The 27,166-nt window shown below is 41.8% G+C and overlaps 1 protein-coding gene across 1 annotated transcript in view; it reads right to left on the bottom strand.

The window, feature by feature from the left end:
- myo15aa (myosin XVAa) overlaps positions 1 to 27,166 on the bottom strand; it is a 205,391-nt gene that overhangs the window by 46,962 nt on the left and 131,263 nt on the right. The window contains exons 37-45 of the mRNA XM_043711624.1: positions 25,713 to 25,880; positions 18,668 to 18,749; positions 14,841 to 14,997; positions 14,385 to 14,478; positions 9,413 to 9,551; positions 6,420 to 6,541; positions 5,292 to 5,351; positions 1,668 to 1,743; positions 634 to 749 (exon numbers count right to left, since the gene is read on the bottom strand). Coding sequence (XP_043567559.1) covers positions 634 to 749; positions 1,668 to 1,743; positions 5,292 to 5,351; positions 6,420 to 6,541; positions 9,413 to 9,551; positions 14,385 to 14,478; positions 14,841 to 14,997; positions 18,668 to 18,749; positions 25,713 to 25,880 — 1,014 coding nt within the window. The remainder of the gene's footprint in view (positions 1 to 633; positions 750 to 1,667; positions 1,744 to 5,291; positions 5,352 to 6,419; positions 6,542 to 9,412; positions 9,552 to 14,384; positions 14,479 to 14,840; positions 14,998 to 18,667; positions 18,750 to 25,712; positions 25,881 to 27,166) is intronic.

Here is a 27,166-nt window from a genome sequence, read left to right as displayed (position 1 = left end):
TCAGTGTTCACATGGCTGGCTGCATTTACATTAAATGAGGAACATGAAATGTCGAGATGTTGATGTAAATCGGCTTTTTGATGTTCAAGGATGCAGAGTTAGAGTTAAAACTGTTAAGAGACAAGAGAGTTCAACGGCTGAATGACTGATTATGTAACTAGCTTTCATGAAAATTAGAATACACAGTTTCTTCAAAATAGGTTATATAAATATAGTTGGGAGTTGAGATGGGTGTGTCTGTGTGTGTGTGGGGAGGGGAGGGGAGGGGGATGATAGGATGAACTAATCCCTGGGCAGAGAAAAATGTCTATAAGGTAACAGCCACATTTAGAGATACAAGGCTGTGGAGCTATGCTCAGTAACCTTTTGGCGTGAGAACATTTGCATTGAGATGGTGTTGAGATTCAGATCAGTCCTGATATAATTTAATTATGAAAAGGCTCAAGAGATTGAATGGTAAACTCTTGTTCCTGTTTTTCAATGAGTTGCCCCTTCAGCAGGGATATGGTTCCAGTTTTCAGCACATTATCAGTTTTCCACAATATGCTGAAAGTTTTTATAACATCAATAAATAATACTTAATGACACATTCTGTGGTTTAAATATATTTGTAAAAATACAGGATTGTCTCACAGAGGCAGGGAACAGACGGCAGAAATAAACATCCCAAGCTTCTTTGGCAGCCATTACAATCTTCCTCTTGACAGCTTCATCCTTCACCAAAGTTGAGGATTGAATCTTGTTTTCATCTATAGAAGAGAAATAGACACTGCTGTGTTTGTTGTTATACACATTGTATGGTCATTTATCTTGTACCAATCTGATTCACTCAAAGGGAATGCTTTTAAAAGGGCAATGGGAGGACCACAGTAGCTCTTTAACACGAGTCTTGTTAGCAAGAAATGCTGATAATATATTCAGGAATTGATAGGGAGGAGTCATTGAACTAGATAGTGTGAGGAAACTAAATTAACAGTAAAGATACAATCGACAGGCCAGTCAGTTTTTGCCAAATGTACTAATTCTTTCCAATCAGCATTCTACAGTTTATTGGTCAACTGATGGTAATCCAGCTCTCTCTTTCCTCCAGTGCCCTGTGTTACTACTGTACCTTTACTGATGTAAATTGAGCTCTGACACACATTCATTCTCTATCTTCTCCCAGCCATTTCCCAGAGGAAATAACCTAGGTTATTATAGTTTTGGCATGCAGGTTTCCAATTGGTTCTAATAATCGGTCACATCTTGAGGACATAATTTTCTCTCCTTTCTGAAGCTGACTGACTTACTGTGTGTTTCCTGCTGACCTACACAATTGCAAAAGTTGATGAATAGCTTTGTAAAGAGTTCCACAGTCTCAATTAAAATCTGGTAACTCAAAATATAAAATACAACTGACAACTGCAGGTTTAGATCAAGGCCAATGTTTCACGGTGACTGAATAAGTGAAATCATTTTTAAGGCTCAAGATTTTGATTCGTATTCAACTGTGGTTTAGTTTGTTTGTCTCTGAAAACTGAAACATATATTTATGAATTCACATGAATCGTGCAAAAATAGTTACAAAGAACAGTGGGACTGCAGCTAACGTAATTATTCCATCAGTTGCCTTGCTTTAACCTTTATCCAGCCCCCTACCCAATCCCAGCAAGGCTTGGATGACTGACCTAGTAATGATTTCATCTTCATCTGCTCCTCTTTGTTCAGTCGCACACAGGTTTCAGAGAACGTGTCACTCACAATCTTCTCAGAATTAAAGGAATATCAAACAAAACATTAATAGGAAATTACACAATATCTTCAAGAGAGAAAATAAACACTCAAACCCCTTAATCAGAGTACAGTCGAAAACTCACTTTCAAGTCTCAGTTATTTGATATAAATTCCAGCCTGCAGTATTTGTTATTCAATATATAAACCTCTATGCCTTCAATCAGATTGGCACCTGTAGCTTATTTCAGGTTATCCAATATTCTGCACATAAATGTCCAAATGCCTTGATTTATTCCCAGCTTTTAACTGTTATGCCATTTAAACTATCCAAACTCCTTATGTTTTCCCACTCTTTTCCTTTGGTGTATCTGTCTACTTTTGTAATGTTTGATTCCCAGTCTTACACATTAAGGTTAACATTGAGCTTTGACAATGATTCTTCCAAAGATCTGCATCAGACTTATCTGGACTCTATAATCACTTGCATTTCCCACTAGCCAGTTAGGGAATAGTAATAAGGGGGACACATGTCTCCTCACTGACATACAGACAGTTTGAGTTTTGATTCCTATTCTGAGCTGCCTTAGCTGTCATGGTAATGTGGAGATGAGGGAGAGGGAAAAAGCTGGTGCTGGTGATGAAAATATGTTACCTCAGAGAAAAGGCAAATGTACTAATTCAAGAGAGAATTAGATTACCGTATTTATGATCCACTTCAGGTTTTTTTTGCAATTTTAAAATAAAACTTTTGATCCAAATTTAATAAAAGTAAATGTTGGGCACAAACACCAGGGAACTGGGTTGCTGACTCCTACTTAGTTCCCAAAAGTTTGGCAATAAACCCTTCAGTCCAACTAGTCCATGCCAAACATAGTCCCAAACTAAACTAGACCCACCTGCCTGCTCCTGGCCCATATCCATCCAAACCTTTCTTATTCATGCAATTATCCAAATGTCTTTTAAATGTTGTAATTGTACCTGCATCCACCACTTCCTCAGGAAGTTCAATCCACACGTGAACCACCTTCTGTGCAAAAAACCCGCATGTCTTTTTTAAATCTCTCTGTACTCACCTTAAAAATGTGCCCCCTAGTCTTGAAAACCCCCATCCGAGGGAAAAGACAACTACCATTAACTCTATCTACACCTCTCATTATTTTATAAACTTCTATTCAGTCACCTTTCAACCAATACACTCCATCATCTCAGTAATGTTCCTATGATCCTACCCCAACTTGCTGTGGTCATCCCATCTTGCTATGATGTCACCCTGTGTCTTGCTGTGATCTCACTCCTTGCTTTTCTTGGTCTGGTCCTTGTTATGATTCCACTTCTGATCTTTTCTGTTATCTCTGCTTAAGTCTCTTCCATGAAACAATCGGAATCAATATCTAACCTGAACCTACCTGATCTGCCTGTTTTTATACTTGGCAAAATTAGTGATCCTGAAACAATAGGTATTCAGGACACAGCATAAAGTAACTACTTTATGTTTTAACACTTTACCAGCATGCAATTTATTTTGCTGTGCTTTCACAATGTCAAAGCTATTGTAATAGTTCTTTACTTATACAGCAGCATGAGACTCAGTTACATGTACTGTTCATCTATTGTAACTAAAGTAGCTTAAAAAAACACACATAATTTTAACTTCCTCTTAGTTTCCAGCATCACAGACTAATGTCTGTATTTCATCATCATGTTTTTTTTTCTTCTTTTTGTTGTGTGTCTGCAGGTGTGAGACACAGTGAGAGACACAAGGTGTACGAATCTTTATTCAATTTCCACCACCAGGAAGAAAGGAAACACCCGAGTGGCCAGTGACAAGCACTGCCCTTCACAAAAGGCAATACTGTGTGATCAAACAGTAAAGGGGAGGACAGGGATTCAATCAAAATAGAGTTGGAGGGGGAAATAATGCACTCCACTTCTTGCGGCGCACACCTCTCCCTGAACAACTCCAGGGTGTTGGTGGAGACTGCGTGCTCCTTCTCCAGAGACACCCAGGCTCTAATGTAACCGCGGAAGAGGGCATCATCATGTTTACAGGTAGCGCTGGCTAAATCAGTCATTATGTCTGAGTTGGAAGTTCTGATAACAAAAACTATAAATTGGAAATTATCTGACATAGGTGTTGAAATACACTGAAACCATTGATCTTACGGAAGCTTAATCCCCAGGTATCAGGGCAGTCAGATAGCAGGTAAAGTGGGACAAAAGCAGGTTAAAGCAGAAAAACCTCACAATTGAGCAAAATAGCTACAGAATGCAGGAGAAGGAGCAATTTAATATTTGAACCAATCTAAATACATATCATCAAGTGAGAAGAGGTGATGGCCTAGTGATATTATCACTGGACTATTAATACAGAGACTCTGGAGACATGGGTTTGAAACCCACCATGGCTCATGGTGGAATATAAATCCAATAAAAATCTAGAATTAAGAGTTTAATGATGATTATGAATCTGTTGCCAATTATCAGGGAAAATGCATTTGGCTCACTAATGCCCTTTAAGGAAGGAAATTGTCCTTACCAGGTCTAGTCTATATGTGACTCCAGACCCACGGCTGGACTTTTAACGGCAATTAGATTAGAATACTTACAGTGTGGAAACAGGCTCTTCAGCCCAACAAGTCCACACCGACCTGCTGAAGTGCAACCCATCCAGACCCATTCACCTAACACTACGGGCAATTTAGCATGGCCAATTCACCTAAACTGCACATTTTTGAACTGTGGGAGGATACCGGAGCACCCGAAGGAAACCCACGCAAACACGGGGAGAATGTGCAAACTCCACACAGTCAGTCGCCTGAGGCAGGAATTGAATCTGGGTCTCTGGCGCTGTGAGGCAGCAGTGCTAACCACTGTGCCACAATGAATACTGGCCCAGCCAGAGATGCCCACATCTCATGAATCAATAAAAATAATCACTCCAATCAAGAAAAGCTTCTCATGCTCAATTATATCTGATATACTTTTGTGATGACAGCAACACAGTTATTGAATGGTATTGAGAGCAGAAAAGAAAACAAAGCTGAACTGGGGGAAAATCTCAAGGTATGGGAATAATCGTCAGCAATAAGGGGTCCTGAAATCTATCCTTAATAAAAGGCATAGAATTTAAAACAGTTTTTGAGTCATGTTTGTGTTTTCATAAAAATATACAAGTTTTTATATGCTATACGTTTTTAAATTTTTAAAAAATTGCCGCTCTCTTCGAACTTTTCTTAAGTCGGCGCAACATCGAGGGCCGAAGGGCCTGTACTGCGCAATTACGTTCTATGTTCTATATATATATATATAAATAAGTTATCCTAGGAATGAACAATGCGCTTTATGATGAGATTGTATGCCATATGACTGAGTACTGAAAGCTGGATGGATTGCAGGGAGGCAGGCACAATAATGAATACTCACAAAAGGTACCCCTCAAAAGCAGTACCTACATTCAGAAGTGAGCTAGGGAACAGTGATACTGAGCTAACCCATGCAAAGGCTGAGATCTGAGATAAATTGTTCCACAATTAACGTCCTTTCTCTGGAAGAAATTGAGTGTCCATTAATTTCCGCACCTGTCTGAAAATAAGATCCAGTATCACCGGGCTGTGGAAACTCTCCTTGGGATAAAACACCTGAAGCAGGGGGAGAAAAATACAATATGAAGTGGAATGAACAGGAATATGAATTGCTGACTTTACTTAACTGAGCACAGGAATGTGCTTCACAAATGTAATCGCTCATATACAAAACAGAAATTGCTGGGAAAACTCAACAAGTCTGGCGGCATCTGTGGAAAGAAAGCAGAGTTAACATTTCAGGTCCAGAGATCCTTCTTCAGAATGGGTCGTTCTGAAGAAGGGTCACTGGATATGAAATATTAACGCTGCTGTCTTTTCAGAGATGCTTCCAGATTTGCTGAGTTTTCTTAGCAATTGCTGTTTCTGTTTCTGATTTCCAGCATCTGCAGTTCTTTGGGTTTTCTTTTAGTGTTTAACCTCTCATGCAACCCCTCTTCTACTTAGCACATTGTCTGGCTGAGCTGTGATTTAAGAAGCACAGACTGTAGCCTGGTAATAACAGGGGATATAGCAGACAGCTCTTTTCTAACAAGCTCAATACCAGCCCCTTAAGGCGAACACCCTGGTATCCATTCTCCAGTACCCTATTCTCCGTTTCTACCTATCCTCCATCCCCCTATGTAGTCTCTGCAGCCCCCACTTCTACGGTCCCTCTTGTTGCACTCCAGGTCAACTCCTTGCTTGTTGGAGAAAGTGAGGACTGCAGATGCTGGAGATCAGAGCTGAAAATGTGTTGCTGGAAAAGCGCAGCAGGCCAGGCGCCATCCAAGGAGCAGGAGAATCGACGTTTCGGGCATGAGCCCTTGCTGAAGAAGGGCTCATGCCTGAAACGTCGATTCTCCTGCTCCTTGGATGCTGCCTGACCTGCTGCGCTTTTCCAGCAACACATTTTCAGCTTCTTGCTTGTTGGGCCCATACCCAGACCAAAATGCAAAGAGTTCAGGTTCTGAGACCTATTATAGTTTGGATAAAGCTGCAGCTCAGGTTATGATCCACCCATATTCCACTCCATACCTTCCAACTTCATTTGATATGAGGCAAGTACTTCGAACGTTTGTTTTTCTGGATATTGTCATCTTTTTCAACCATTCTGGATTTGAATAACCATTTATATTCCAGTACCTCTTTGCGGATACAGAGGTCGCAGGACATTTTGCTGTAAGTGTAGTATCCTTCAGTGGGCTGCCCATGGAGCTGTGTCTGGATCCTCTCATCTTCTCCTGTCAGCTCTCGGGAAATTGATGCTGGGAGGTGCAAGTGGAAGAAAGAATATGCTTTCATTTAGTTTCTTCACGTCACTCAGGCTGTGTCACAGCCTACATAGTACTGATTACTTTAAAGTGTTGTCAGGGAAACGTTGCAAGCAATTTTTGTGCACTGCAAGGTTCTGAAATGAGTTGAGACTAAAATTTGGATCAGATCATTATTGGATACAAAGATCGTGGCACACAATTAGCCTGCACTCAGTGGAAATGATATAGGTATCAAGTAAATGTCACCTCATCTGCATGATTATGGCATGCCTTAACATTAACTGATTGCTGAGAGTCCTCATGCTGAGCAAGGCTCTCAAATAAAGCAATCCTGCGTTTCTTAAAATAGGCCTGCATCTTGGAAATACCTGTGTAAGTGGTTCTTAGAAAGAAGAAAGAGGATCAAGGGAACAATATCCCAGAGTAGGTTCCTAGGTTCTCCAGTACAGGAGGTAGAACGGGGAAAGATATCACCTCGTGTAAAGGGTCCAGGAGGCCCTCCAGACAGATACTTAGTAATAATCTGGAAGTGGATAGCCATGAAGATCATGATACCTGAAGTCCCAGAAAATGTTAAATGATCTCACACAAATGGACAAGGTTAGAGAATACATCTTAAAATGCCATCTTGTACCCACTACACTGCCAACCCCACACAATGCTTAATGTACCACATCTCCACCATTCACCCATCAACAATTTCGAGCAATCAGAACTCAGGTCTAACAGTCACATGCTGCACGTCACTTTCACACAGATCACAGCTGCAAGCCTCACACACTGATCTCACAGCTTCTGCAAACTTCCAGCTATTCAGTTATGTCAAGCACAATGCTAAACGCATTGCAGCATAAACACAATACACTTTGCTCCCTCTAGTGGCACAGTTAGGCCCATAAGAGGAAGAGTTTCAAAGAACTGTAGAGGGTCAGGTTTAGCTACTTTAGACGAGATGGTATTCTGAATGAAGGCGTGGCAGTTACCGAGGTCATTGAAGTTGGCAATTCTGAATCCATCCAGGTTATACTGGTTGATGCCAAAACCGACTTCATCCTCACAGCACAGTACCTGTACTGTATGAAGTACAAGCTGCAGGTGGTGTGATCTCTTACTTAACATCCACTGCCCCTTCCCTTACCCCAGCAGTCCCCTTCTGCACTAAACATTTTGATACCCCCAAAGGGCAGCTGATACAGCCTTACAATGAAGGATATGCTGAAGAGCATTTATCTTGATTTTGTGAGATGGAGTTAGTAGCAGCTCATTTTACATTGCTTCAATTTTTATTCCAAGTCACAGATAAGTTCGTTCTAACTCCACTAGCATTGATGAGCCATGTGACTGCACAGTGTCTCGTGACTGAATGGTGACAGTATGAAGCCTTGCCCCAGTCAAGTGAGCAGCTGCAAGGAGCCTGGTCACATCAGACTCTTTCTTTGAAAACATAGCATGATCATTATGTTTCTCCTTCTGCAACAATGTGTTCAGTGCAAGGTGCAGCACACCACAACAATTTGCTATTTCATACTACAGAATATTCCCTGATCTACTCAGTGTTACAAGTTGATGAGTGGGCTGCTAGTTGGGGGAGGTTTATCACCACAGCTGCAGATCAGCATTCAAGTGTGATTGGAAATCAGCACAAAGCCCACAGCTTAATAGTCATGTGCGAGCTGTAAATTAGACACGGGAGGAACACAGGAACAACAGGACGCCATTCAATCCCTTAAGTTTCTTTGAGCATTCAGTCAGATCATGGCTGATCTGTGTCTCAACTTCATCTTCCCATTTTGGTTTCCTAACATCTAATACCCTTACCCAGTAGAACCTATAAGTCTCATTTTTGTAATCTTTTTTCTCTCGGTCTCAGCAGTTATTTAAGGGAGAGTGTTCCACATTTCCATTATTTTGTGTCTGAATAACTGCTTCCTGACATTATATCTGTTCTGCTGAGCTCTAATTTTAAGGTTATGTTACCTTGGGCCCCATCAGAGGAAATAGTTTCTCTCTATCTCTCACAGCAATTCCTTCATTCAGCTTAAACACCTCAATTAGATTACTCCTTAATTCTCTATTCTAGAGGGACTGCAAGTCCAGTCTTTGCCATCATACTTTAATCCAGATGATGACTGGAAAGTAAAGTATATGTGATATGTAGGAATTATATGTATAAGTAACAGGAGGTATCACAGATCATTAATGAGGGCCTAGGGCTCTAGGGAGCCTGTTGGGCTAGAGTCCTGGGAGCTGCAGCCAGGATATGGGACAGGAGCAACACTGGGGCTGTCCCTTTCCTTCTACTGTCACTTCCCTTATCCCAAAAGTCCTTTCTGTATTAAATATTTTGATACCCAAAGGCCAGGTAGTACAGCATTACAATGAAGGGCACATGTAATATTTTTGTGAGATGGAGTTGGTTGCAGCTTATTTTTACATCACTTCAATTTTTATTTCCAGTCACAGACCAGTTCATCCCAATTCCACAGCACTGGTGATCCAAATGACTGCATAACCTCAGATTGACTGAATGATATGTGATAACAATAATGGGATATCCAGTCATGAAAAGACACATCTATCAAGTGCATTCTTTGTGCATGGCTTTTAGTTTCTTAATAGGGAAGATGATAAAACATCCAGATACAGTTTGCATCTAGTCAGTTTGATGCCACTCCAGTTGAGAACTGACTGAGGAAGGAGTCGACTCAGTATCACCCACTGTCCCATCCTTCATTGTGTGGTTTCACATCATGCAAAAGATTTTGCATGCTTAATCAGGGGCTGTGTCATTGTAAACCACAAGGGTTCAAGAATGACAATTACTTCATCTAAAGTGAATAGAGCTGTATCCTGGTCACTGACCTCCCGAGAACACAGGGTGCCTGGCAGAGACAGCTGGCACTGGTCGGGTGCTGCTCTTCTGTGTCACGCCACTGACAGGCTTCACCATGGCAACGGCTTCTTTGGAATTCTTATCCCTTGATGGTGCAGGTGCTGGCTTCTGTTTCAGTAAAATAGGAACAATAACAAGATCTTATCCAATTCAATTTTCACCAATTCACCCCCTTCCCCTTCAGAACAATTGGTGGAAGGACACATCCTCATTCATGATGGCCCATCGTTCTTGGTACTTTCCCCATCAGTGTGCTATCTCATTGTGACAAGTGACTTACTTGTCCTGTTAGTGGGATTGTTGGGGCAAGGCTGTTGGGCTGGGAAGAGTGGGGATGGGGACATGGAGCAACTAACATGCTGTTTACTTACATCACATGGACTGCAGAGACTCAAGAAGGTTGGTCTCCAACACCTTCTTGAGGGAAGTTAAAAATCACACAACACCAGGTTATAGTCCAACAGGTTTAATTGGAAGCACACTAGCTTTCGGAAGGGCGCTCCTTCATGAGGTAATTGTGGAGGGCTCGATCGTAACACAGAATTTATAGCAAAAATTTGCAGTGTGATGTAACTGAAATTATACATTGAAAAATTGATTGTCTGTTAAGCCTTTCATCTGTTAGAATACAGTGATAGTTTCACTTCTTTCATGTGTAAATCAACTGCAAATTTTTGCTTTTTGAGCAAAGTGCAATGTAACTCTGCAAGTACAAATTCACCGCACAAAATATATGTGTGCATGTGGGTCTTTGTCTGTGTGTGTGTGTGTGTGTACACAAGGTGGGAGGTGTTCCAACGCATAATAGTGGTAGTATTACGCGTGGGAACACCTCCACCTTGTACATGGCAGGTACTCATGTGACTCAGCCAACGTTGTCTATCTTATACGTTGCAGGCAAGGATGCCCGGAGGCATGGTACATTGGGGAAACCAAGCAAAGGCTACGACAACGGATGAATGGGCACCACACAACAATCAACAGACAGGAGGGTTTCCCTCCCAGTTGGAGAACACTTCAGTGGTCCAGGACATTCAGCCTCGGACCTTCGGGTGACCATCCTCCAAGGTGGGCTTCGGGACAGGCAGCAGAGCAGAGGCTGATAGCTAAGTTCGGTACCCATAGGGAAGGCCTCAACCGGGACCTTGGGTTCATGTCACATTACAGGTGATCACCATTGCACTACACACACACACACAGATATTCCTACACACACCCACTCTCACATACACACAGTCACAGGTACACACAGACGCGCACACAGACACCCACTCACACATGCACTCCCTCACAGACTTAAGATACTCTGCACTCACTACACACACACACACACACACATATATTTTGTGCGGTGAATTTGTACTTGCAGAGTTACATTGCACTTTGCTCAAAAACTGCATATATTCATGTAGAACTCTGAGCTCAAAACTGCATGAATTTATGTAAAACTCTGTTATCTCACTTTTTAGATTAGAATCAATCTAAACATCAGGTCATAGACAGAGAACACAGGGGGCTAACACCTTCAACATATTGTCTAGCTATCACCATTGTTAACAGCTAACCCGAGAATGCAACATTTAAAAAAAAAGGGTTTTGTGATTTACACATGAAAGAAGTGAAACTATCACTGTATTCTAACAGATGAAAGGCTTAACAGACAATCAATTTTTCAATGTATAATTTCAGTTACATCACACTGCAAATTTTTGCTATAAATTCTGTGTTACGATCGAGCCCTCCACAATTACCTCATGAAGGAGCGTCCTTCCGAAAGCTAGTGTGCTTCCAATTAAACCTGTTGGACTACAACCTGGTGTTGTGTGATTTTTAACTTCCCTCAAGAAGGTGTTGGAGACCAACCTTCTTGAGCCTCTGCAGTCCATGTGATGTAAGTAAACAGCATGTTAGTTGCTCCATGTCACCTGTTGGACTATAACCTGGTGTTGCGTGATTTTTAACTTTGTACACCCCAGTCCAACACCGGCATCTCCAAATCATTCTTGAGGGAAAGTAGGGATGGGCACTAAGTGCTGGCTTAGGCAGCTATGCCCACATCCTGTGAGAAAATAAAGCAGCATAGGTCCAGCCAGTTGCTGTGCTGGAAGCTTACACACCAGCAAATCCTCATCTGTAGACTTCCTTCAGGGTGAAAACTGGCACTCCAGGTGAGCTAGTGTGCTTGCCTCCTGATTTAACAGCTTAGAGTCATAGAGTTGTACAGCACGGAAGCAAACCCTTTGGTCTAACTTGTCCATGCCAACCAAGTTTCCCAAACTAAACCAGTCCCACTTGCCTGCATTTGGCCCAAATCCCTCTTAAACTTTCCTATTCATCTACCTATCCAAATGTCTTTTAAATGTTGTACTGTACCTGCATCTACCACTTCATTCCACATGAGCTACCCTCTGAGTGAAAACGTTATGCTTCACGTTCCTTCTAAATCTTTGCCCCCTAGTTTTGTGCTCTCCTACCTTAGGGAATAGACCTTTGTTATTCACCTTATCTATGTCCCTCATGATTTTATAAACCTCTGTAAGGTCACCGCTCAACTTCCTAGGCTCCAGTGAAAAAGATCCCAGCCTATCCAGCCACTTCTTAGAACCCAAACCCTATAGCCCTGACAACATCCTGGTAAATCTTTTCGGAACTCTCTCCAACTGATTAATATCTTTCCTATAGCAGGGTGATCAGAACTATATGCAGTACTGTAAAAGTGACCTCACCAACGTTCTGTACAACCTGAACATGACATCCCAACCCTTATATTCAGTGATCTGAGCAATGAAGGTAAATGTGTTACATGCCTTTTGAACCACCCTGTCCACCTGCGAAGCAACGTTCAAAGAACTATATACCTGAACTCCGGGGTCTCTCTGTTCACCAAACTATCCAGGGTCCTACCATAAACTGTGTATGTCCTGCCCTTGATGGTTTTACCAAAATTCAATACCCTGCATTTATCCAACTTATACACCTCAAGCCATTGGCCCAAATCATCAAGACCCCTTTGTATTCTTAGATAATCGTCTTCAGAGGCAACTGTACCACCAACGTTGGTGTCCTCTGCAAACTTACTAACCATGCCTCCTAAATTCTCATCCAAATTGTTTATATAAATGACAAACAACAGTGAACCCAGCATCAATCCCAGCGGAACATTGCTGGTCACAGGCCTCCAGTCCAAACAACAAACATCCATCACTACACTCTCTCTCCTACCACCAAGCCAATTTTGTATCCAATTAGCAAGTGCTCCCTGAATCCCATGTGATCTAACTTTATTTATCAGTCTACCACAGGCTGGGACTGAGGAATTTCCTGGTCACATGATGATTGCACAATGTTCAGCACCATTCATGATTCCTTGGACACTGAAGCAGTCCATGTCCAAATGAAACAAGATCTGGACAATATCCAGGCATTGGCTGACAAATGGAAAATAACATTCATGCCACACAAATGCCAGGCTATGACCATCATCAGTATGAGTCAATCTAACCACCTTGACATTCAGTGGTGTTACCATCACTGAATCCTCACAATCAACATCCTGGGAGTTATCATTGATCCGAAACTCAACTGGACTCACCAAACACAGTGATTACAAGAGTAGGCTAGAGGCTAGGAATACTGTGGCAAGTAACTCACCTCCTGACTCCTGAAAGCCTGTCCACCACCTACAAGGCACAAGTCAGGAGTGTGACGGAATATTCCCCACCTGCCTGGATTAATGCAGCCCAAACAACACTCAAAAAGCTTGACGCTATCCAGGACAGAGCAGCCCGTTTGGTTGGCACTGCATCCACAAACATTCATTCCCTCCACCACTGACGCTCAGTAGCAGCAATGTGTACTATCTACTAGATGCACTGCAGAAATTCACCAAAGATCCTCAGACAGCACCTTCCACAACCACTTCCATTTAGAAGGACAAGGGCAGCAAATATATAGGAACACCATCTTCAAGTTTCCCTCCAAGCCACTCACCATCCTGAGTTGGAAATATATCGCTGTTCCTTCACCGTCGCTGGGTCAAAATCCTGGAATTCCTTTCCCAATGGTACTGTGGATCAACCCACTGCAGGTGGACTGCAGTGGTTTGAGAAAGCAGCCCACCACCACCTTCTCAAGGGCAACTAGGGATGGGCAATATGCTGGTCAGTCAGTGGTACCCACATCCAACAAAATGAATAAATAATTTTTAAAAACACCCTATGGTGTTAGGAACCATGCCTAAGATGGATGAAAGACCTTTCTCAAACAGATCTCCAGGAATCTTGCAGCCTAACTCCCAGACCACCCACCACTCCTGATAGACATGGGCTGCAAATGCTCCTGAAAGGTGTGCTGATTTTATTGTATCCCCTATCTATTCAGATAAAAGCCATATACTTTATTTCTAAATCATATCTAAATTGTGACACAGTTGGTTAAAGTAAATTCAAAAACCAGCAACTGACTGGAAGCAAAAAGCACTTTAAGAAAGACGGCAATTTCTTCTTTCTTCTAACCGTTGAAATTTCAAGAAGTTGCTAATCGTTAAGTAAGTATTGCAAAATAGTAATTTGAGATTAACCACCAAACCTATGCACAGCTATTAGTTATTTTGCAGAAGAAAAATATTTTGTATGTTTTACTGCTAATGTCGTTCCTTTTAATCATGTCCTTTAAGCAGCTTGAAAAGCAGCATGTGGTCACCCTAACTCAGATGGCTCACATATATGATGACTGCCTGTTAAAAGTTACTTATATTTCTGTGCCTCTTACAATTGAAGCAAACATTCTGCCAATTCCCTCAAAGAAAGTACCAAAAATTCCATGTGAACATAAAGCAGACAGAGAACAGCCATGCAGAGGTTTTTACATACATTATTCCTCTAGTTTGAAACAGAAACAGAGCATTTTTCAGAAGTTCTGCTCATTAGTTTGATGTATTACCTGGGAGACATGTGGTATTATCTGTCGTTGCAAGATAAACATTGCCTCTTCATGAGGGTCCATTTTCTTGGCAAATATTTTACCACCTTGTTTTCTGACAACAGGGAAACACAAGTATTTAATCTTATCCACACACTAAGTTTATTACAATTTTAAGTCATGGTTGAATTCTTGTATTCCACTAAGAAGCACAGATCTGTTTGGACTTTTGTCAGCTCTAGGTTAAAGAAATCTGGTCCATTGTCCCCTCCAATAGAACAAATTTGATCCCAGTCCTTATAGTTTGAGAAAATATCAGTCAACTAAATCGTCTCCCACCCTCTCCATGCTTTCTTTCTGGCTTTCTTCCCTTATGGTATGGTTGTTATAGAATGCCACCCGTGGAATTATGGGTACCAAGCTACATCCTTCTGCTTTGCGGCCCTTGCAATATTTACAAGGTGCACTTAGTTTTACCTGATTAGCCCAGTTTTCTTCTGAGTTGATGGTTGTTCATATTGTCTGATGATATCCTTGATGTTGTGTGTTGGCTCTGGAAAGTGCTCCGAATTAAGTGTGGTGTGACGCACAGGACCTTGTATTATAACTTTGGGTTTTGGGGTTTCAGCAGCACCTGTATTTTAGGGGAAGAATCAATACTATAAACACATATGGTATTATCTGTAATATATTTCCAACAATGGAAATGAGGAGGCACATTAGTGTCATGACATTAACTAATGTTGTGGTATCAGAATTTAAGGTACATGAGAACTTCCTTGTGAATTTTCAACTCAGCTGGTACTGGATAAAAGCAGTGCCATGTTTCTTCTGCCCAGGGGCAACAACAGTGCAGTGAGATTTAACATTGTCCACTTTTGAGTTCCTGCCTTTAGTCTTGCATGGAGAATGAAGGCTGTGTATAATTCTGTGGCACTGGGACAGGAGTCACTGGATTACCCATACAGCATAAGTGATTCCAAATAAAATGCAGCAGCATCTTTTTAATTAACTTATGACTGATCAATTAAAGGATGTCAGCTCTATGAAACAGAACATTTTGTATTGTGGACCTCAAAGTCCAGAAAACACCTTATGGTTGGGCACAACAGCAGTAATGCCAGGACCCCATGCTATTTGTTCTGTGCTGGGCCTTCCCTTAGGTGGAAGAAGTTATATGATACATCGGTAGGATTATTTTGGGTATATAGTTGAGGATTGATGGGCAGACAGCTTCGTGAATTTGTCCAATTTTCTGATGATGTTAAGAGAGATATGGGATATCTACCCATACTATCATGTATGTTCATGTATCTGTCAACACAGTACTGAGAACACCCATGCTGACAGGCCCAAATGTCCATAACACAGATATTTAGGTGATTGGTGACTCACAACCCCAACCTATCAATCCACAACTTACAACCCTACCCAGTCACCCCACAGCCCCCCTCCATCAATCCACCAACTCACACCCTGTCAATCCACACTCAAAGCCCCACCCCCATCAATCCACACCTCACACCTCCACCCCATCAATCCATTGCCCACAGCTCCTGCCCAAGTTGTATCAGTTCATGGATGAAACCCATCATTCTTCAGATCCTGGCCACCCTCCTTGAAGACTGTTTGAAATTCATTACAGCGAGTCAAGGGACAATAGATTCCTGCTCAGCCCTGGTTGAATGAAAAGCGTTAGAGCTGGAAAGGCAGCACCTTAGCAACGCAGCTCTTGCCAGTTTTTGAGCTCAGAGTTCATGAATGCATGCAGTTTTTGAGCAAAGTACAATGTAACTCTTGCAAGTACAGTTTGAATAGCCAATGTGTTGTGACAATTTACTGAAGTTGAGTGTGACCTGCTGTGCCAGAGTGCAGACATGGTGGCTCTGGCTGTGTGAAATTTCTTCCACAGCATACACGACAGAAGCTGTCTGAATTGCAAAGATTCTTCTTCCATAAATCCAAAATGAAAAATAACTTTTCACTTTAAAATAATATTTCAGACACTCATGCTAATGTGGGAAACTTGTTCAGATGAAACATTATTCCCCAACAGAAATGTTTGGAAGTATATACAGATTGCACCCTTTTCTTTGGCCCAGTTAATGCTGTCAACTTACATAGTGGGTTTAAAATCACAAAACACCAGGTTATAGTCCAACAGGTTTAATTGGAAGCACACGAGCTTTCGGAGCGACGCTCCTTCATCAGGTGATTGTGGAGGGCTCAATCGTAACACAGAATTTATAGCAACAATTTACAGTGTGATGTAACTGAAATTATACATTGAAAAATTGATTGTCTGTTAAGCCTTTCATCTGTTCGAATACAGTGATAGTTTCACTTCTTTCATGTGTAAATCACAAAACCCTTTTTTTTTAAAAGTTGCATCCTCGGGTTAGCTGTTAACAATAGTGATAGCTAGACAATATGTTGAAGGTGTTAGCCCCCTGTGTTCTCTGTCTATGACCTGATGTTTAGATTGATTTGCGTGTGTGTGTACACGTGCGTGTGTGTGTACACGTGCGTGTCTGTGTGCACGTCTGTGTGTACCTGTGTTCGTGTGTATGTGAGAGTGTGTGTGTGTAGGAATATCTGTGTGTGTGTGTAGTGCAATGGTGATCACCTGTAATGTGACATGAACCCAAGGTCCCGGTTGAGGCCCTCCCTATGGGTACCGAACTTAGCTATCAGCCTCTGCTCGGCCACTTTTCTCTGCTGCCTTTCCCGAAGTCAACCTTAGAGGATGGTGACCCGAAGGTCCGAGGCTGAATCTCCTGGACCACTGAAGTGTTCCCCAACTGGGAGGCAACCTTCCTGTCTGTTGATTGTTGTGCGATGCCCATTCATCCGTTGTCGTAGCCTTTGCTCGGTTTCCCCAATGTACCATGCCTCCGGGCATCCTTGCCTGTAACGTATAAGATAGACAACGTTGGCTGAGACAACCATGTCATGGTGGACGCTGCAAGACGTGTCAGATTGTGGATATAGATACCACTATTACACGTGGGAACACTTCCCACCTTGTACATGGCAGGTACTCATGTGACTCAGCCAACATTGTCTATCTTATACGTTGCAGGCAAGGATGCCTGAAGGCATGGTACATTGGGGAAATGGAGCAAACGCTACCACAACGGATGAATGGGCATCGCAAAACAATCAACAGACAGGAGGGTTCCCTCCCAGTTGGGGAACACTTCAGTGGTCCAGGACATTCAGCCTCGGACCTTCGGGTGACCATCCTCCAAGGTGGACTTCGGGACAGGCAGCAGAGAAAAGTGGCAGAGCAGAGGCTGATAGCTAAGTTCGGTACCCATAGGGAGGGCCTCAACCGGGACCTTGGGTTCATATCACATTACAGGTGATCACCATTGCATTACACACACACGCACAGATATTCCTACACACACCCACTCTCACATACACACGGACACAGGTACCCACAGATGCGCGGAGAGACACCCGCACACACAGACAGACACACAGACAAAGACCCACATGCACACATATATTTTGTGGGGTGAATTTGTACTTGCAGAGTTACATTGTACTTTGCTCAAAAACTGCATGCATTCATGAAAACTCTGAGCTCAAAAACTACATGAATTTATGTAAAACTCTGTTATCTCACTTTTTAGATTAGAATCAATCTAAACATCATGGCACAGACAGAGAACACAAGGGGCCAACACCTTCAACATATTGTCTAGCTAACACCATTGTTAACAGCTAACCCGAGAATGCAACTTTTAAAAAAAAGGTTTTGTGATTTACACATAAAAGAAGTGAAACTATCACTGTATTCTAACAGATGAAAGGCTTAACAGACAATCAATTTTTCAATGTATAATTTTAATTACATCACACTGTAAATTTTTGCTATAAATTCTGTGTTACGATTGAGCCCGCCACTATCACCTGATGAAGGAGCGTCCTTCCGAAAGCTAGTCTGCTTCCAATTAAACCTGTTGTACAATAACCTGGTATTGTACAACACCAGCATCTCCAAATCATAAATACATAGTGAGTGAAAGACGTTCTCAAAAGAACACCCAGCTATCAGAAGGCCACGGGATTACCTAGATCTATCCCTGTATCTTACATGAAACTATCTTTCTATCATAGGTGCAACTATTGCTCTATGTCAAGTACAAATCTCTTTACTCCCAGGTACAACTGTTTTTCTAATCCATGTATCCATAACTGAATGCACTGATCTCCATGTCAGTCTACAGTGGCACTGAAGTGGTGATTATCTATGTCATTAGGAAATACTGGTCTTTGTTCTGTGGATAACTTACTGGGTCTGTTGACAGGTGGCTTCCCTTTGGCAGCATCATGGGGAGTCAGCAGCTGGGTTGGGTCTTTGTTGGCAGCATTAGTCTGTGAAACATATAGAATGGATGATAATACAATATTCCAACTGCAATGACTGTCTAATCTGAAATTTGAGGGAGTGCAGCTTAGGTTCATACTGGGTAGACCATTTAGGACAGAGCTCAGGAGGAACTTCTTCACCCAGAGAGTGGTGGCTGTGTGGAATGCTCTGCCACAGGGGGCAGTGGAGGCCCACTCTCTGGATTCATTTAAGAAGGAGTTGGATAGAGCTCTCAAAGATAGTGGAATCAAGGGTTATGGAGATAAGGCAGGAACAGGATACTGATTAGGAATGATCAGCCATGATTATATTGAATGGCAGTGTAGGCTCGAAGGGCTGAATGGCCTACTCCTGCACCTATTGTCTATTGTCTAATTAGGTCATAAGAAACAAGAGCAGGAGTTGACCATACAGCCCTCCAGCCTGCTGCACCATTCAATATGACCATGACTGATCTTTTGCTTCAACTCCAATTCCCCACTTATTGTGTAAAACGCATACAAGACACTAAAGGTCTATTGTGACTTAGATATACTCAAGAATGATGCATCCACAACCCTCTGCAATAGAGAATTTCAAAGGTCATAAACCTCTGAGTGGGAAAATTTTCTCCTCATCTCAGTCCAAAATTATTGCTTCCTTATCCTGAGACAGGTGTCCATGTTTTAAATTTTCCAGCCACAGGAAACAACTTCAGTGTTTACCATGTCAAGCTCTTAAAGAAGGTTGTATGCTTTACTGAGATCACCTCTCATTCAGAGTCACAGAGCACATTCTTCAAACTCCAAACATTATAGATCCAATTTACTCATCCTCTCATCATTGAATAACTCCCATTCCAGAAACCAGTCCGGAATATTGATGTAATTTTGCTTTTTAGATTAGATTAGATTAGATTAGATTAGATTACAGTGTGGAAACAGGCCCGTCGGCCCAACAAGTCCACACCGACCCGCCGAAGCGAAACCCACCCATACCCCTACATTTACCCCTTACCTAACACTACGGGCAATTTAGTATGGCCAATTCACCTAACCTGCACATCTTTGGACTGTGGGAGGAAACCGGAGCACCCGGAGGAAACCCACGCAGACACGGGGAGAACTTGCAAACTCCACACAGTCAGTCGCCTGAGTCGGGAATTGAACCCGGGTCTCTGGCGCTGCGAGGCAGCAGTGCTAACCGCTGTGCCACCGTGCCGCCCACAATCTATCTGGTATAGCAATGTTTATGTTATTTCTTTTAACATAAGAAACTGGTCTGTATACTGTCATATTGAGGGATCCAATTAATGTTTATTGCAGCTAACAATTATGCATGAACAGCTTGCTTCTAGCAGCATATCATGCTTCAAGTGATCCTGATGTAAGATGAATGAGACCTTATACCTTCAGGTCACAGGTTCCGAAACAGTGATGATATCATGAGCATATCTATAAAGTTTGTTTCTAAGATAAAAACTTATTCCATATAGATATAAATGGCTGTATATAGACACTTGTCAATTTGAAAAGTATTTTTACAGGCAAAACAGTTTACAATACTAATATTTCAAATTTCAATATAATGCTTTGGAGTTTGACAATTCATGCTGAGTGTCTGGTGAGGTATTTGTTTGTGGCACTTATCTGACAATTTTGTTGTCTTGCTACAACACCACACAATCATCATGTTGGAATTTTTGTCCTTACAGACTTTTTACTTGATTGGTAAATCAGTCAGTAATAACTTTGTATGATCTAGGCTGGTTGCACATGCTAGAAATCATTGCTAGCATACAAGTATTTGTCTTTCTAACATGTATTCTCTGTCCAGAGGGTAGTTTTGTATTTCTTTTGTTTTCAAAGAAAGTGAGGACTGCCGATGCTGGAGAGTCAGAGTCGAAATGCGTGGCGCTGGAAAAGCACAGCCGGTTAGGCAGCATCTGAAAAGGAGAGTTAACGTTTCAAGCATAAGCCCTTCATCAGAAATGTGGAGGGGGAAGAGGGCTGAGAGACAAATAGGAGAGTGGGGGATGGGGTTGGGGGAAGGTAGCTGGGAAGATGATAGGTGGATGCAGGTGGTGGTGGGGTGGGGAGGGTGGAACAGATAGGTGGCAAGGTAGGACAGGTCAAGAGGGCGGTGCCGAGTTGGAGGGTTGGATCTGGGACGTAGTGGGGACGGCCAGATTTGGAAACTGATGACGTTGACATTGATGCCATGGGGTTGAAGGGTCCCAAGGCAGAAGATGAAACATTCTTCCTCTAGTTATCGGGTGGCTTGGATTTGACAGTGGAGGTGGCCTAGGACTTGCACGTCTTCAGCCCTTTCTGTCGTATTACAGGCTGTTTCTCCTGGAATGGGAGAAAGGGAGGGAGGGAGGGAGGGAGGGTGGGAGTGGGTGGCCCTATAGTAAGTGCTGGTGTAGGTGGGGGACAAATGGTGAATTGTCCAGAATGAGTCAGTTCACAGTGAGGAATCCATGCAGTGTTATTATTGCAGGGGTTTAATGAAGGTGTGAACACACTGGCATTTAAGCAGACCAGAGGAATCAATGAATCTCCTGCTACAGTCAGAGCAGTGTATGGTTTCTCTCCAGTGTGAACAAACAAAATGATTGGTGTCTGAATAAGCGCAAGTTTTTTTAAAATAGAAAAATGACTTTTTAAAAGCATTTTTAAGTTGTACTTTATTCCAGGAGAGCTTTGGATTTGTGCTTTCAGGAATGTTTAATTGTCTTTATTCAATTGGATTAGCAGTCTGTTGTGCTTTTCCCTTTTTAAAACACAAGACACAGAGAGGTACAGTGCTGACTGTGATTCAATACAATTCTTTAATCTTTAGTTTTGATTACATAACTTCAGCCTTTGTTTTTAGGAAAACACCCTGAGAAATTTCTTGTATGTTCAAAGAACTTGACTTTTAAACAAAAAGAAATTAAGTGTCCTCTTGGTGGTCAATGCCCTGGTGGTCAGAATCTGATGCTATTGATTATACAAATTCTCTAATGTCCAAACTCTTGCTTGGTTGATCTTCATTTAGCTTTTCAAGTATCTGCCAACAAGATATTCTTATAGATTGCCATTGCTGCTAACCAAGATATGCTTTTGCTGCCACCACGATATTGTACTTGATGTGGCAATTCTAATATTATCCCTTGTAATGGAAGGAACTGGGAGTGGATATCATTGCACTGAAGAATTCAACAGAAATGTATTACAGCGAGCTATTATGTACAAAATTAGGTTATAGCAGAACAGCACTGAGCAAGGTGCTTCCAGTAGCACATGCTTTTCCTGATGAAGGGCGTATGCCCAAAACTTCGATTCTCCTGCTCCTGCCTAATCTTGTATGCTTTTCCAGCACCACACTCCCAAAACTGACATTCCAGTGCACTATGTAGGGGTTGCTAGCCTATTAGAGAGGTGGTATTGACTTTGTGCTGCACATTCAGATGGATAATAATGACAGAATGGTACATTTTTGGAGGGACAGAAATGGGGGAGTACCAATATATGGTTTGAATGTTATGGTAAAGAATAGGGGAACTACTATGATGACAGAGGGGCAGTATTAAAGGATCTGTGATTGGTCAGACAGCGGGAGCATGGCAATGTCAGAAGGACTCTACTAAGGAACTATTGCATTGTCTTTCTGATTGGGATGTTAAATTGAGGTCTTCTTTGCATTCTCAGGTGGATGTAAAAGTTCCTGTGTCCACTATTTCAAAGCAAAGCAAAGGCTTTCCTCCTTTTATCTTGGCAATGTTCACTCAAACAACTTCACTAACATCTGCTCATAATCACATTCCTGCTTGTGGGATCTTGCCATGCATTAATTAGCTACCACTTTTCTACATTATAATGTTGAAAATACCTCAAAAGTACTTCACTAACTGTTGGGTGCCCTGAACCTGTGAAAGTGCTACATAAGACAAATTCTTTTTTCTTGCATCCTGTCATGAAGAGATGAGAACCTCCCCAGTCCTCTATCATCCTCTTATACCCTCCAACAGATCTGTTGACAGGCAATGTTTGCATTGTTGGTGAGTTTCTGTGACAGCCTGGAATGGGCAGATCATAGAATCATAGAATCCCTATGGTGTGGAAATAGGTCGTTCGACCCAACAAGTCCACATCAACCCTCCGAAGAGTAACCCACCTAGACCCATTCCCCTACATTACTATCCTATATTTATAAGTATGTAAGTTAGCTCGCTGAGTTTGAAGGTTTGTTTTCAGACGTTTCATCACCATGACCAGGTAATATCATCAGTGAGATTCTCCAGTGAAACGCTGTTGGTATGTCCCGCCTCTCCATTTATAGGTCTTAGTTTCTTCAGGTGGTTGTTGTCATTTCTGGTTCTTTTTTTCAAGGGAAGGTAGTCAGGATCTAAACCGATGTGTTTATTGATGGAATTCTGGTTAGAATGCCATGCCTCTAAGAATTCTCATGCGTGTCTTTGTTTCGTTTGTCCTAGGATGTGGTGTGTTGTTCCAGTCAAAGTGGTGTCCTTCTTTGTCCGAATGTATATAAACTAGTGATAGTGGGCCATGTGGTTGCCAATAGGTGTTCATGTATCCTGGTAGCAAGTTTCCTGCTGGTTTGTTCAATGTAGTATTTTTTACAGTTCTTGCATAGTATATTGTAAATGACATTCGTTTTGCTGATAGTAATCTAATGGATCCTTTAGGTTCATTAGTCGCTGTTTAAGTGTTTTGGTAGGTTTATGGGTGACCTTGATGCCAAGGATAGTTTGAGGATGTTGTCTTTGCTGATGAGATTAGTGCTGTCAGGTATTTATGGTCCTGGTTTTCCTAGTAGTGAGTGATGCCAGTGTTTCCTTGGCCAGATCAATGCTAATTGATGGGAAAAGGGCTGTAAGGTCAAAGGAGACCATTATTTCATCCTCTTCTAACATTGACATCCTCAAACTAGTGGACCTGTGCCTCACCACTCACTTCACATTCAATAACAAAACTTACAAACAAGTCAATGGAACACCTATGGGATCACCAGTATCAGGCTCATAGCTGAAGCAGTAATGCAGAGACTTGAACAAGCTGCCCTCCCATCTATCCAACCCAAACTTTGGGTCCACTACATAGATGACACCTTTGTCAGGACAAAACAGAACAAATGAGAGGAAACTACAACATCATCAACAATATCCTGACAGGCATAAAATTCACAAAAGCAGAGGAGAATGACAACAGACTCCCATTCCTAGATGTGACAGTTGAATGTACAGTTAAGAGAGAGCTTCAAACCAGCGTCCCCAGAAAAACAGACAAATACTTATTTTCAGAAGCAAATCATCCTAACACCCACAAATGAAGCTGCATCAAGACATTACTTCAATGAGCTACATCACACTGCAGCACCCAAGAACTGCAAAACGTGGGAGAAAAATATCTATACAAATGTTTTCAAGAAAAACGGGTACCCAATAAACACAATCTGCCAATTCGTCAGAATGCAAGATACCATGCAAGAACTGAGAAAAACATTCCATCAAACAAACTAGCAGGAAACTTGCCACCAGGATACATCAACACCAACTGGCCACCAAAAGACATGACCCACTATCACAAGTTTCTATACAGACAGACAAAGAAGGACATCATTTTGACTGGGACAACACACACATCCTAGGACAGGCGAAACATTCTAAGACACACATTCTAAGACAACACACACATCCTAAGACACTAATGGAAATTCTTAGAGGCATGGCATTCTAACCAGAACTCCATCAATAAACACATCTACCTGCCCTTGAAAAAAAACCGGAAGTGACATCACCCACCTTAAGAAATCAAGACCTATAAATAGAGAGGCAGGACATACCACTAGTGCTTCACTGGAGATGCTTACTGATGATGTTATCTAGTATGAAATGTCTGAAAACAAACGTACTTATCATCAACCTGAGCTATAAATCTTCTCAAAAATCTCTAATCTTATATTTATCCCTGACTAATGGACCTGAACATTATGGGCAATTTAACATGGCCAATTCACCAAATCTGCACATCTCTGGATTGTGGGAGGAAACTGGAGCACCCAAAGAAATCCATACAGACACATGGAGAATGTGCAAACTCCACACAGGCAGTCACCTAAGGCTGGAATCAAACCCGGTCCCTGGTGCTGTGAGGTAACAGTGCTAACCACTGAACCACACTCCCCCAGATAAGTATCTGTTTCTCTTTAACTTCAACTCATGAGATCAAACTGTTCAGTAGTGAACTCACGGTTTTGATTTTCAAAATCAAAACATTAATCAGAAAAAGTCATCATGCCACAATAAGGTGGATGTTGATGGACACTCAGACTGAGGTACATTTCAAAAAGAAAGTTGATGCACCTAAAGCTTGAGCTGGGAGTGCTTTATGGAAATGCAGGGTTCTAAAGCTGAAAAACCATTTCAGTCCATCATATTAACAGCACTAGTTTTAATGAGAATAAAAATGTGCTTCACATAGGGAATTCAACAGAAATTTATGTATTGCTCTGTTGACAATTGAACAAAACAAGGAGATATAATGGCCAAGGAGAGAGAAATCCATCTTTTCTAGTTTTGTTTCTGTAACTTTACTGGAACACTGATTCATTATTGGATTCCTCAAGCTAGTGATGTGAATTTTTTTTTTGATTTGCTTTATTATTGTCACATGTATCTGGTTACAGTGAAAAGTTTTGCATGCATTACAGGCAGATCATACCATACAAAGTTAGGGTAATAAAACAGAGCGAAGAAATAACGTTATGGCTACAGAGAAGGTACACAAAGAACACGATCAACATTATATTTAAAATTTGAGAGATTCATTCAGAAGTCTAATTACAGTGGGGACGATGCTGTTGTTGAATCTGTTTCTACATGTGTTTAAGCTGTGTGAATATTTTTGAAATATCCCATGCTGGAACTCATCAATAAGTTAGCCAGATGCACAGTAACATTTCTCAGATGCAGTTACACATACCTGACGAGGGAAGGCCACTTTTGGTTTGGGTGCTGTAGCTGGTGCAGTCTGGGTGCTATTGGTGGCTTTCATGGCAACATTAGGATCACGGTTAAGGCTGGTGAGGGGTGGGCTGGCACTAGTCATTTGGTTTTGAAGGGTCATGGCCTGCAGGGTCATTTGCTGGGCCTGTTAGTGGAAACAAGAGATCACACAAATCGTTTAAAATCACTAAGACAACATTTGGATAGGACTGAAAAGTATAATAAGTTATTATTGGCAAATGCTGGAAATACGCAGCAAGTCAGGCACCATTATTGGAATGGGAAATAGAGCTGAAGTTTCAGGTTGAGGACTTTACATTAGTGCTGAGAATTGTTAGAAATGTAATAGGTTTGAAATGAAAATGGGGTGGGGAGGGACTGAAACAAAAGGGAAGGGTAGGGTGGAAGACAGGAGCGATTAAGTAATAAGAGTTGATAGTGCAAAGGTAAAGGGAGTATTGGGGCAAGTAAAGAAATGGAGGATACTTAGAAGAGATGTGAATGGCAGAATTATGGGCAACTATCATTTAAAAACAGAAAGAAGGGAAAAACAGATTAAACAACAAACATGTAAGGAAACAAACTGGATACAGAGACAATGGTCTGAAATTTTCGGTGGAGTGCAGGAGTCTGCAGATTGACGTATCAACAGATGAGGTGCTGTTCCTCGAATTTATATTGAGTTTCATGAGAACACTGCTGGAGGCAAAGAATAGAGAGATCAGTGTGAGATTAACAGAGAATGGTTGTGACAGGTGACTGGACGCTAAGGGTCACGTTTGTGGTTTGAACAGAGGTGGTGTTCTACAATATGATTCCCTGCAAAAGGCAGACCACATTGTGAGCAGTCTACAAAATGAAAAGACTATTTCACCTGGAAGAAATGTTTAGGGGATTGGATCTTGGAGAGATAAGATGTTGCATCATCTATGCTTGTATAGAAAGGTACCAAAAACATGAGCTTTCAGGACTGGAACAGGATGTCACTTTCTGAAAAGGGAGGAGAAAGTGTGTTTGGTGGGGGACTCCTCATTCATCTTTCTCTGGTACATTGATGACTGTATCTCAGCCATTTTCTGCTTTCAGTCTAAACTGGAAAATTTCATTGAGTTTACTTCCATTATCCATCTTTCTCTTCTTTTCATACGATCGACCTTTGACTTTTTCTTCCGTCAATTTTTCTTTCTCCATTATGGCGATTGGGTGTCTACAAATACAGTATTTATTAGGAGCCCACTGATTCCCACAGTTAATTCAATTACATTTGCTCACACCCTGTTTTCTGTAACAGCTCCACTCCAGTCTCCCAGTTTCTCAATCTCTACCACACCTGTTGAAACGCCTCAAAGCAGCATTTGTGATTGGTCTTCCTCCCTCTCCAACCAAGGATTTCCCTGCCCATGGTTATCGTGACCCTGGAGAATGAGTATC

The sequence above is a fragment of the Chiloscyllium plagiosum genome, chromosome 21 (assembly GCF_004010195.1).
Source record: "Chiloscyllium plagiosum isolate BGI_BamShark_2017 chromosome 21, ASM401019v2, whole genome shotgun sequence".
Classification (NCBI taxonomy): domain Eukaryota; kingdom Metazoa; phylum Chordata; class Chondrichthyes; order Orectolobiformes; family Hemiscylliidae; genus Chiloscyllium; species Chiloscyllium plagiosum.
The sequence above is the reverse complement of the archived record's forward strand: the minus strand, read 5'-3'. Positions and strand labels throughout refer to the sequence as shown.